At 58.9% G+C, this 11,564-nt stretch overlaps 1 protein-coding gene across 2 annotated transcripts in view; it reads left to right on the top strand.

Annotated features, from left to right (window-relative positions):
• Nucleotides 1-9,034, top strand: part of TESK1 (testis associated actin remodelling kinase 1) — a 16,285-nt gene extending 7,251 nt beyond the window's left edge. The window contains exons 2-11 of one of the 2 annotated variants that reach the window (XR_015696623.1): nucleotides 3,798-3,919; nucleotides 4,322-4,370; nucleotides 4,470-4,616; nucleotides 4,930-5,012; nucleotides 5,103-5,193; nucleotides 5,333-5,416; nucleotides 6,321-6,410; nucleotides 6,860-6,992; nucleotides 7,427-8,494; nucleotides 8,881-9,034. Coding sequence is in view for 1 of the 2 variants with exons in the window: in XM_087715188.1 (XP_087571314.1) it covers nucleotides 3,798-3,919; nucleotides 4,322-4,370; nucleotides 4,470-4,616; nucleotides 4,930-5,012; nucleotides 5,103-5,193; nucleotides 5,333-5,416; nucleotides 6,321-6,410; nucleotides 6,860-6,992; nucleotides 7,427-8,379 (1,752 nt within the window). In the remaining variant the exon portion in view is untranslated. Of the gene's footprint in view, nucleotides 1-3,797; nucleotides 3,920-4,321; nucleotides 4,371-4,469; nucleotides 4,617-4,929; nucleotides 5,013-5,102; nucleotides 5,194-5,332; nucleotides 5,417-6,320; nucleotides 6,411-6,859; nucleotides 6,993-7,426; nucleotides 8,809-8,880 lie in introns of those variants that run through there. The other variant, XM_087715188.1, reaches the window with a different exon arrangement.
• Nucleotides 9,035-11,564: the final 2,530 nt, after the last annotated feature.

Genomic DNA, 11,564 nt, shown 5'->3' with positions numbered 1-11,564 from the left:
GCTTGCTGTGGGGCCAGGTGGTGAGGTGACTCCAAGCCATAGAGGGGAAGTCGGGGGGAGGGCTGGGCTTGCCCTCCACGTAGGAGCAGCTTCTGCACTGGGGGGGAGATCGGGGGAGGCACCTGCTGGTCATGCTGCCCCTTTCAGAGGGGTGGCGCCTCCTGGCAGGCAGCGGCTCTCCTGTGTGGGTCTGGGCTGGTCCGGAGGGTGTGAAGGGAAGGCAGCCGTCCATACGGCTCTTGTAAAGAGCCGAGGTGGTGCAGTGGTTAGGGTGCAGTACTGCAGGCCACTTCAGCTGACTGCTATCTGCAGTTCGGCAGTTCAAACCTCACCGGCTCAAGGTTGGCTCAGCCTTCCATCCTTCCGAGGTGGGTGAAATGAGGACCCGGATTATTGTTGGGGGCCAATATGCTGACTCTGTAAACCGCTTAGAGAGGGCTGAAAGCCCTATGAAGCGGTATATAAGTCTAACTGCTATTGCTATACAGCAGCCGCTCCTGGCAGCAGCATTGCCTCCCCTGGGGTGGGGTGGGGGGAGCAGGGGACACGCCAAGCAGCCGCCTTCCCTCCTTCAGAGGCCCTGCCTGTCTCTCCCCTACGGATCTCAGCCCCACAGGGGCAGCTCCAGGACAGACCCAGGATGGGGTCCACATCTGGGTGAGGTGACCCCTCTGACCCTGGGCCTTCCTTGCCGGCATGGCTCCTCCTTGGGGCAGCAGGGGGCAGGGAGCTGTGCCAGGCTGGGTGTGGGGGGGATGGAGAGGGGGGGGGATCTGGAGCTCCCATCGCTTGCTTAGAAGAGGGGGGAAGAGGAAGGGTGTGTCCCCTGCATTTCCCTGCCCCCCCCTCCCTGAGAGAGTCTCCGCTTGGGCTCCTGCCGGTTGCACAACCCAGGCCCCTCCCGGAGTAGACGGGGGGGGGCAGTCGCATCCAGGGCCAGGAGGGGGGGGGGAGCAGGCGCAGCGGAGGGAGGACGGAGGCATGGACTAAAAAGGACAGGAATGGGCTTCGGCTGCAGAGCCCAGGAATTTGAGAGGGAGGCTCCACTGTGGGGGGGGGGCGCAGGGGGGGGACACCGTGAGGTGACTGGGCCTGTCCAGGCAGCTGTTCAACAGACCTGCCTTGCCCGGGGCATGAGGGGCTGCAGGCTGCTCCCTGGCCCTTGGAGAGGGGGGGGGGTCTGCTGCTGTGGTTGCTGCAGGGTCAGCCTCTCAGTTCCAGCCCCCCCACCCCCTCCACCCCCAGTCCTGTCTGGTTGGGCTGTGCTGGGGAGAGGCCTGACTTTCCCCAGTGGGGAAAGGACGCCAAAATCTATCCTCCGGGGGCACTGTGGGTCTTGGGGGGGGGTCGTTTATGATTATATGCTGGGCTTCCCAGAGTCGCGTTTGCTGAGAGAGGCAGCTATAGAAATATGATTTATGAAATCTGGCAACAGCTGTTTTTACCCTCTGGCCAAAGACCCCGGTGGGGGCTGTGTGGTTTTGTTCTTGGGTGGGGTGGGGGCTGCGAATGGAGCTGGGGGGAGGAGGCTGGAGGTTCCTTTGGGGGTCCACGGTGGAGACTCCCGGCCCTGGAGGAGCACAGGTGTGCCCCTTGCCCTTGTGCCTACTTGATGGCATCACTGGGTGAAGGGGCTTCTGGGCATTGCCTCGCTTGCCCCCCTCCCTTTTCCCTGCCCCGTGAGCCCCAGGGAGGGTGCCGGAAGCTGTTCCGAGACGCCCCGGATGGCTGTCCTGAAGCAGAGGGTCAGCGAGGGAAGGGAAGCGGGTAGAGTGGCAGGCCGGTGCTCTTCCTGTGCCCTGGCTTTGGGCGCCTCCTGTGGCCCCTTGGGTGGCCCTGCCCTCCTCTTTCGCAGCCTCTGGGCAGGGATGCCACCTTCCTTCCTGCTTCATCCCTGGGAGGCTTCGGACAGACGAGGGTTGGGGCCATAAGTCAATGAATTGCAATTGCTCAGCAATTGCAGAGGGAACCTGCAATTACGCTAGAATGGGAGAAGCCTTTGGGACCAGGAAGGTCAGGAGAAGCCCTGTGTGTGTGTGTGTGTGTGTGTGTGTGTGTGTGTGTGTGTGTGTGTGAGAGAGAGAGAGAGAGAGAGAGAGAGAGATACTCTTGCTTAACAGCAGGTCCCTAACCCCCTCCTTTCCTTCTGCTCCCCCTCTTTTGCTCCACCCTTCGCACTTCCCTAACTGGGCCCTCCTCAAAGGGGGTCTCTCCCTGAATGTGAGCCCATTGGCAATTTGGGGGAGGGGGCTCTGGCAAAGCTGGGGTGGGGTATGATGATGATAGGGGTGTGTGGAAACTCTTTGGCTGGACTCTCTCTGAGAGCAGAGGCACTTGAGGGGGAGGTGGACTCCCAGAAGAGGGGGGGGGGGCTGAGGCCATGCTGGCTGGGGAATTCTGGGGCTCCACACCCCCTCAAGTGCCCTGGGGTAGAGGGTTGGGTTCCACCACAAAACCGCGTTCGACTAAAGCGCGCTCGACGAAACCGCGTAGCCGACGTCATCACAGGGCGACAGCGTGGAGATAGAAGCACGCTGTAAATGCTAAACCTAAAATTAACCCCTAAACCTAAACCTAACCCCCCTAAACCTAATCCTAAACCTAACCCTAAACCTAACCCTTAACCTAACCCTAAACCTAACCCTAACCCTAACCCTAACCCTTAATCTAACCCTAAACCTAACCCTTAACCTAACCCTTAACCTAACCCTAACCCTAAACCTAACCCTTACCTTAAGTTGAATCGGCTTGCTTTCAAAGCGCTATTTAAAGCGCCCTTCTTTCTCCGCGCTCGCTGTTTTCAAGAGCCAAGGTGGCACAGTGGTTAAATGCAGCCCTGCAGGCTACTGCTAGATCAGCAGTTCAGCGGTTCAAATCTCACCGGCTCAGGGTTGACTCAGCCTTCCATCCTTCCGAGGTGGGTGAAATGAGGACCCGGATTGTTGGGGGCAATATGCTGACTCTGTAAACCGCTTAGAGAGGGCTGAAAGCCCTATGAAGCGGTATATAAGTCTAACTGCTATTGCTATTTATATATATCTCTCTATCTCTACCCCCCCCCCCTCTCTCTATCTATATATACCTATACCTATACCTATACCTATACCTCTCTCTCTATCTATCTATCTATCTATCTATCTATCTATCTATCTATCTATCTATCTATCTATCTCTATATATATCTCTATATCTATATTAAAAAGAGCCGAGGTGGCGCAGTGGTTAAATGCAGCACTGCAGGCCACTTTAGCTGACTGTGATCTGCAGATCAGCGGTTCCAATCTCACTGGCTCAAGGTTGACTCAGCCTTCCATCCTTCCGAGGTGGGTGAAATGAGGACCCAGACTGTGGGGGCGATATGCTGACTCTGTAAACCGCTTAGAGACGGCTGAAAGCCCTTTGAAGCGGTATATAAGTCTAACTGCTATTGCTATTGCTATTGTCACCCTATTGATGACGTCAGCGATGCGGTTTAATCGGGCGCGCTTTAGTCGAGCGCGGTTTTGTCGTACCACGGAGGGTTGACCCCAGGCCCTCAGGCAGCTCCACCGCTTTGGGTCTCTCTGGATGTTGGCTGGATTTGGAGCTCTGGTGGATTTGGAAGCCGGCACTCCTGGCTTCCCATGATTCCCAGCCTGGGGACTGATGGGGAGGTCCTTGGAGAACTTTGGTGCAGCTCTGCTCCCCAAGGCCTTGGAGCACTGACTGCCCCACAGCCGGGGCTTCCCTCTGTGCCAGCTGTGGGGCAGGGAGGGTGCCGAGACCCCTGCCAGAGTGACGGCCGGCTGTCCCCACAGGTGAGGCACCGTCAGTCGGGGCAAGTCCTGGTGCTGAAGATGAACAAGCTGACCAGCAACCGAGGGAACATGTTGCGCGAGGTGCAGCTGATGAACCGGCTCTGCCACCCCAACATCCTCCGGTAGGGAGGGGGGAATGGCGGGGCTCGGGGTCCCCCTGTCTGCAAGAAAGGGGCCCGCTGCAGTGGAGGACCCAGCATACCTGGGGAGGGCCAGGCGTAAATGTGTTTGAGGGTCGACTGGAAGAAGGGCCGAAAGGCTCCACGCCCTCTCCTGGCTCCTCCTGTCAGGGGTCCCCTGGTGTCCCCCCCCCCCCGATGGCTCAAGAGATCCCCACCCAGAGCTCCTCCCTGGGGGTGGGGTTGGGGGTGAGCATGGCGGCCGGTGTCCAGGGCAGAGCAGGGGGTGGTCCTGCTCCTGTTTTCCCAGGGGTGCCGGTGACAGAGGGAAACCATGGGGGAGGGGCTATGGGGCCCCAGGCAGGGGTCTCACTGCCGATGGCTCCTCTCCTCTTCCTCTGCCAGGTTCATGGGGGTCTGCGTTCACCAGGGTCAGCTGCATGCCCTGACGGAGGTGAGTGTTGGGGGGGCCAGGCATGAAGGGTCCACCGAGGGCCCGGCTCTTCTGGGGGACAAAGGGCCCCGCAACTGGCTCTTCCTTCTCTCCCTGCAGTACATCAATGGGGGCAACCTGGAGCAGCTGCTCGACAGCCCCACCCCGCTCCCCTGGCCCGTCCGGCTCAAATTGGCCCTGGACATCGCCCGGGGGCTCTGCTACCTGCACAGCAAGGGCATCTTCCACCGGGACCTCACCTCCAAGGTGGGGGCTTTACTGCACCCCACCCCCACCTGTGCCTCAAAGTGGGCAGCTGGACACCGGGGGGGTTGTACTGATTGAGGGAGGGTCTCTGAAAGAGGGGCTCCTGCCGTGGGGTCCCCCACATTTCTAGGGCCGAGAGAAGGGCAGCAGAGTCTCTTGGGACCCTGGAAAGCCTTTGCTCTGTTCCCCCCGCCCCAGCCCTCTCCTTAGTTTCTGGCGAGGGAGGGGGTTTGTCTGGTCAGAGGTGCCCCTTCCTGGGAGCTGCCTTTCACCTGATTGGCCTCTCAAGTGCGTCCCTCCCTTCCTCCCCCAGAACTGCCTGGTCAGGTGTGAGGACAATGGCTACACGGCCGTGGTGGGCGACTTTGGCCTGGCAGAGAAGATTCCCACTTACAGGTGAGCCAGGAAGTTGCTGCTTCTGTTGACCCCCCCTCCCCCCCATGTGACCCTGCCTTGACCCCGCCTCTCCTCCTCCTCTCCTTGCAGTGAGGGGTCCGAGAAGGAGCCCCTGGCAGTGGTGGGCTCTCCCTACTGGATGGCCCCCGAGGTCCTGCGTGGGGAGCTGTACAACGAGAAGGTGAGCCCCATGAGAAGGAGACCACAGGGGGTGGGGAAGGACGAGAGCGCCTGCTTTCCCCCTCCCTGGCCCACTTCTCCCTGGCCCCTCAGCTCCGGGGCTGCCCCCAGACCCTCCGAGACCTCTGTGTCCCCCGCAGGCGGACGTCTTTGCCTACGGCATCATCCTCTGTGAGACCATCGCGCGGGTGCCGGCCGATCCCGACTACCTGCCTCGCACTGAGGTAAGCCCCCCACTCTCCTCCCTCAGCAGCCCCAGCAAGAGGGGGGTGGGCTCCGGGCACCTCGGGGCTGAAAGCGAGGGCTCTGAGGCACCAAGCGGATGGATGGAGGGGGGGAGGGGATTGTCGGCTTCCTCCGGGCAGAGAAGCTCAGAGGGTTGTGACTGTGGGTCAGACTATGCAAAGGCCTCTAGGGACGGTGGGGGGGGGAGGGGGTTGTTGCAGTTCCCAGCATGGAGCTTGGCTGGCAGAGGCCGCGTTGCCTTAAAAGGGCCCCTTGCCTGCCCCTCTTTGTGTCGGCTGCTGCTAAAATCTGCGGAGGATTCTGGAAACCCAAATGTTGGCCGTGATGCTAAAATGGTCCGAGGGTCTCTTTTAAAAGCCCCCCTCAAGCTTCTCCCCTCCAGGTGGGGGCTTCTACCAGAGGCCTTTTCCTGCCGCAGCTGCTCGCTTGCATGCCAGGCTGTATCCCGGAGGCGTCTTGACCCCGGCTCCCCCTGGCTTCCCTATTGAGATGCCCGGGTCTTCGGGGAAGGGTCCTGGGGGGCAGACAGGGTAAGGCTGAGGCTCTCTGGGGGAGCACCTGGCATTTGGGAGCTCCAGCATGGCCTATTGCTGCCAGCCTGTTCGCAGCATTTAACCTGGGCTCTGCGCCCTCCCTGCCCCTCCAGCCCATAAGGGAACCAGGGGGAGCCACCAGCGGTCTCCCTGGGAGCCCCGGGCATTGGGGAGAGGGGGCTGCAGTGGGGAAGGGCTTTTCCTCTGGAGCTCTCCTCTTGAATTTGGGGAGGGGATGTGACTGCAATTGGGTGAGGCTCCCTAGTCCTGCTTCCCCAAGAGCATCTTTTAGTGGGGGGGGGGGGAATCTTTCTCAGCCCCTCCCTTCCTTCACGCTTCCTCTCCTCAGGACTTTGGCCTTGATGTGGCTGCCTTCTGCAACCTGGTGGGAGCCGACTGTCCGGCGGCTTTTCTCCATCTGGCCTTCCACTCCTGCAAGGTGGGTCCTGCTGCTCCCCCTCCCCACAAGGAAGTTGGGAGGGGCCGGAACCCGGGTAGGAGAAGAGCCCCAGAAGGGGACCGTCACGCCCAGCGGCTCCCTTGCAAAGCTGGCCATTCGGCAAAGCGCTGGGCATCCCCACTTGGGTTGCCGTGTTATCCTCCGTGGCCAAAGCATCCAGGCAGGCTCTCCTTCTGAATTCTGCTGGCGGGGTGTTGGGGGGGTGGGGCTGCTCAACTGCTGAGAGCAGGCTGGGCTGGGCAAGGGCCTCTTTTGGGGGGGGGGGTGTTTCCCTAAGGAAGGGAGGCCTCTGTGCTCCACCGGAAAAGGCCGAATGGTGAGCTGGTGCTAAAGGTCCAGGGTGACCACTGCCATAATCTGGGCCTGCAGCTTCCCGCCTGGCCCAAAAGAGAGCAGCCGCCCCATGTGCTCCCTTCTCCTGCCCCCAGATGGAGCCCACGGCCCGGCCCTCCTTCCTGGAGATCGTCCAGCGCCTGGAGGCCATGATGCTGTCGGCAGGAGACCCCGGCCTGGCTCTGCTGAATGACAACGGGATGGCCAACTCATCAGCCGCGCTGAATGGTAGCCTCTCCCGGGGGGGGGGGGGGGGTGGAGAGGCAAAAAGTGGAGAGGCTGTTCCCCCCCCCCCCCGAAGTAGGGATTGCAATAGTTGGGTGTTGTTGTTTTTACAATGGAGGTTACAGGAGCCATCCTGGGGGCTGGGAAGGGGCGAAGGTGGGCAGGAGGGAAAGGGGCAGCCTTGGAAGGCGTTGAACACTTGGTTTGGGATGGGGGCAGAGGACGCCTTTTCTGCTGGGCCTCTGAGCCATTGGGGGAGGGGAGGGACGTGCCCGGTTTTCCGTGTGTGCCAGGGCAGTTCCTTCCCAGCCCTTTGGAGCAGCTGCAGCTGAGCTGTTTCCTGGTCTGGATGCGGCTTTTGCAGGGCGCAGGGCACTCGGAGAGGTCACTCTGGGATTCCTCTGACACAACCCCCACCCCCTTCCTTCTGCCCCCAGGTCAAGCGGCCAAGCAGCTCTCCTTCCCCAACACTGCATCCGGCCTGCTGGGCCAGCGGCTCTTGACCGCAGAGCAGCCCCTCTCCCGCAGCCAGTCGGACGTATTCCACCCTCGGTCGCCCACCTTGCCCCGAGCCCACGACACTCCGCAGCGCGTCAACCCTTTCTCCCAGCGCCAGGACCTCAAGGGGGGCAGAATCAAGCTCTTCGACACGCCCAGCAAGTCCTTGATCTCCCTGACTTTCAACCTGCCGCCCCCCTCGCCTCTTCCGCCTGGCACCCCCATCACGCCGGAGCCCACCGTGGAGATGCAGTGCAACTTTGCTGAGCCCGCGGCCATCATGCGCAGGTGTCGCTCGCTGCCGGCCTCCCCAGAGCTGCCTCGCCGGGAGCAGCCGCACTACAGCCCCCTCTTGGGCCTGGACCGCACTCCCCCGGAGCCCCCGGGTTCCCCTGCCGGCGAGCAGATGGACTGCAGCGCGGACAGCCCGGCACCGACACCTGCTGGCCCGGCACCCCCCCTGACCAACGGCAGCTTCATCAACACGGCCGTGTCGGCGGCCCGGCCGTGGTCCCCCAACAGGCTGCTCCTGAACAATAACAGCAAGCCGCGTGGCTGGGGCGGGGGCTTCTCAGAGCTGAGCGTGCCGCCTACGGTGGAGGGAGCGCAGACAGAACGCCTGGGCACGACGCTGCCCCTGAGCCCCTCCGGCAGCAGCAGCTGTGTGATGGAGCAGGACGAGGTGCTGGCTTGCCCCGCCTGCTGCCTGGGGCCCTTCAGCTTCAGCTTCGCTTCCGTCTGCCACCGGCCGGCCGCCAGCACCCCCCGCTACCAGAACCTGAACTGTGAGGCCAAAAGCCTGCAGTGCCCGGAGAGGCACCCCCAGCATTGCAAGGGCCTGGCACCGGGCATGGCAGAGCCCAGCCTCAAGTTGCCGGAAGCCCAGTCCTGAGTCTGGCCCTGAGGCCGAGGAGCACTTCAGGCCCCAACTGGTCATCCTGGCTGCCCTTCAGACCTCCAGGAGCCGGATGGGCCGAGGAGCGGCACTGCACCCCGGGGGCAAGCTGGTACGATGTTGCAGGGAGGGCTGCAGAGCCCACTGGGGGGCAGGAGGGAGCCGTCCAGTCCCCAGCCCGGTCTCTGCAATCAGGGGCTGCTGCTTTCTGCCCTCCCCTGCCTGGCCCCATTGCAGTCCTGAGGGCCTCCCCTACCCTTAACCATGGGTGGGGGCACAGAAGTAGAACGGCAGAAAGATGCAGGGCTGGGGTGAAAGGAATTAGGGCTGGGGGCACCCCTGTGAGGCTGGCAAGGAAAGGCCCAGTTCCTTCTGCCAACTGGTGGGGGGGGGGGACTGGCACGCATTGGGCACAGCGCCCTGGGGTGTGCCGGGAGGGATGGGGCAGGGAGATAAGATAAATTCCTGACCCATCCCCTCCTCTCCTGTCCTGCGCAGGGCTGGTCCGGTGTGGGCTGGCGTCCTGGCCCTTCTCTTTTTGGCACCGGTGGAGAAGAGAAGGCAGCTGCATTTTTAATAATACTTGGAAATACTTGTTAATATATTCAGCTTATTTAATGTGTTGAAAAAAAAATAAAACCTGATGACAGTCTACCCCCGTCCTGGCCCGAGTGGTCTTTGCTGAGAAGAAGGGGGGAATTGGGGAACCCCCTCTGGGGACTGGCAAATGGGGCAGCTCTGCCTTGGGCCTGTGGGTGTCAGAACCTCTCCATTAGGTAATTAGGAAAGAAGACCACGAGACTCCATGAATAGAAATCAAGTGTACTTTTACTAATTATAAATGATTAAAGGCATAGCGAAGCGAAGACTGATTATTTAGGCGCGAAAGCAAATGATATATAGAATAACCCATTCCCCACCCCTTGGCATCACAGTTACAGTCCAATCATAATTCTCCCAAGAGTCAGGTGTGAGATAACTTCAAAAGGCATCACGAAGATGGAATGTCGGTGCCGTTAGTCCTGGCGGGAATCTCCTACGCATGCGCAGTCCGACAGGCAGCTGAGCTCCAGAAACTTCCTCCAGCACAATTAGTAACCCCACCCAAATACCATGCCCTCCCTCCCCGTTTCATGGCAGCCGAAGCAACAGCAAAGCAGAGGCTGACAGTGGGTCTGCCCCAGAGCTCATCCAGGGTGCTTTGGCCTGCGTTCTCTGGGTTCCTGCATGGAAAATGGCTCCAGAAAACCCAAAATGGAGGGAGCCACAAGACTCCGGAGAAGGAAATTGTGCTTCATCTTGTGTGACGAGCAACTTGTGGAGTGAGGGACACAAATACCTAAAGCAGAACAAAGAATGGAAAGGAATTACATGATGGGGAAAATGTCTGGAATTATACACATGTGAACGATTTAATGTAGTGTACTGAACATTTTCTGGCAATATTTCCAAATGCATTAATGGGGGGGAAAAACACAGAAAACTTGAGGGTATTTTAGGGAGAAGTCAGGATGCCTCCCCGGCTCTTTCCTTCATCCTCCCAGATGACGGATGAGGGAACTTCTAACAAAATGAAATTTGATGTAAAGAAAAGTAAAGTACAAGAGGGGTACAATCAGGATCAAGGGAGGTACTAATACCCCTCTATAAAACCCTAGTAAGACCACATGCGGCCGCGCGAGCGATATCGGGTGTACCTAGATACACCCATGTTACACCTATCCTCCGCGAGCTGCACTGGCTTCCCATCGGTCTCCGGATGCGCTTCAAGGTGCTGGTCATGACTTTTAAAGCCCTACATGGCTTGGGACCTGGATATCTGCGGGACCGCCTCCTGCCACATACCTCCCAACGACCCATAAGATCTCACAGGTTGGGCCTCCTCTGGGTGCCGTCGAGCGGGCAATGCCGGTTGATGACCACTCGGGGGAGGTCTTTCTCTGTAGCTGCTCCGGCCCTGTGGAACGATCTGCCCGCGGAGATCCGGACCCTCCCCACTCTCTCGGCCTTCCGAAAAGCCACTAAAACCTGGCTGTTCCGGCAGGCCTGGGGCTGTTGACCCCCAAATACGGTCCAGCCCCATCTAGAACTGAGTGCATGGTGTGTTGTTTTTAAATCTATCTTTTCTTTTCCTTATATTTCTGTTTTGGTTTTATTCTGTATTGTAAGCCGCCCGGAGTCCTACAGGATTGGGCGGCATATAAATGTTATTAGATTCAAATTCACATCTAGACTCCTGCATCCAGTTTGGGTGGTCACACTATAAAAAAGATGTGGAGATTCTAGAAAAGTGCAGAGAAGAGCAACCAGGATGATGAGGGGGCTGGAGGCTAAAAGATACGATGGATGGTTGCAGGAACCGGGCATGGCTGGTCTAGGGAAGAGAAGGACCAGGGGGGACAGGAGAGCATCTTCCAATATCTCAGGGGCTGCCCCAGAGAGGAGGGGGTTCAAGCTATTTTCCAAAGAACCTTGGAAGGCCAGACAGGGAATAATGGAGGGAAATGGATCCAAGGAGAAATTCAACCTGGAATTAAGGAGGAATTTCCTGACAGTGAGACCAGCAATCAACCCATGGAACAGAAGTTGCCTTCGGAAGTTGTGGGAGCTTCATCCCTGGAGGCTTTCAAGGAGAGTCTGGACTGCCCTTGGTCAGGAATGGTAGAGGGCCGTTGTTCTGCCCCGGGCAATGAGGTTCTGCTCGGGCAGCCAGTTAACTCCACACTTAGGAATATCTTTCAGATCATGTTTATCATCAGGCATCCTTAATAGCAAAACTTACAGTTCAGTGTTAAGATTCTTCTGACTTTCCATGATCTGTCCCATCACGTAGTGTAAAAAGATGATGATTTTATCCCCATGCTGAGTGGAGATGTAGAACGCTACTATTCCGGTTCACAAAAGCAATTGAACTAACCAGCTATAAACTTTGCATGTGGGCAAGATGCCCCGGTGGCCAATCATAAACAGAGATGTGATCACATGTCATGGAACTACGTTTCCCATAAGGCAGTCTCTGCCTGCATTTCCCATGAGGTAGTTTCTTAAAGGAGACAGTTCTTAATTCCTACACTAGCTATATACTGCTGGAGCAGCACAGCGTGATGGTTAACCTTTTCGCTGAAACTGGAGCTTGCACATGTACATGCACTTAGGTGTCCTTGTGCATGCCGGATCACCAG

This window comes from Thamnophis sirtalis, unplaced genomic scaffold (genome assembly GCF_051295495.1).
Source record: "Thamnophis sirtalis isolate CommonGarterSnake01/CBP01778 unplaced genomic scaffold, rThaSir2_p1.2 scaffold_5, whole genome shotgun sequence".
In the NCBI taxonomy this organism is placed as follows: domain Eukaryota; kingdom Metazoa; phylum Chordata; class Lepidosauria; order Squamata; family Natricidae; genus Thamnophis; species Thamnophis sirtalis.
Note: the sequence above shows the minus strand (reverse complement) of the source record. Positions and strands in the feature narration are given on the sequence as shown.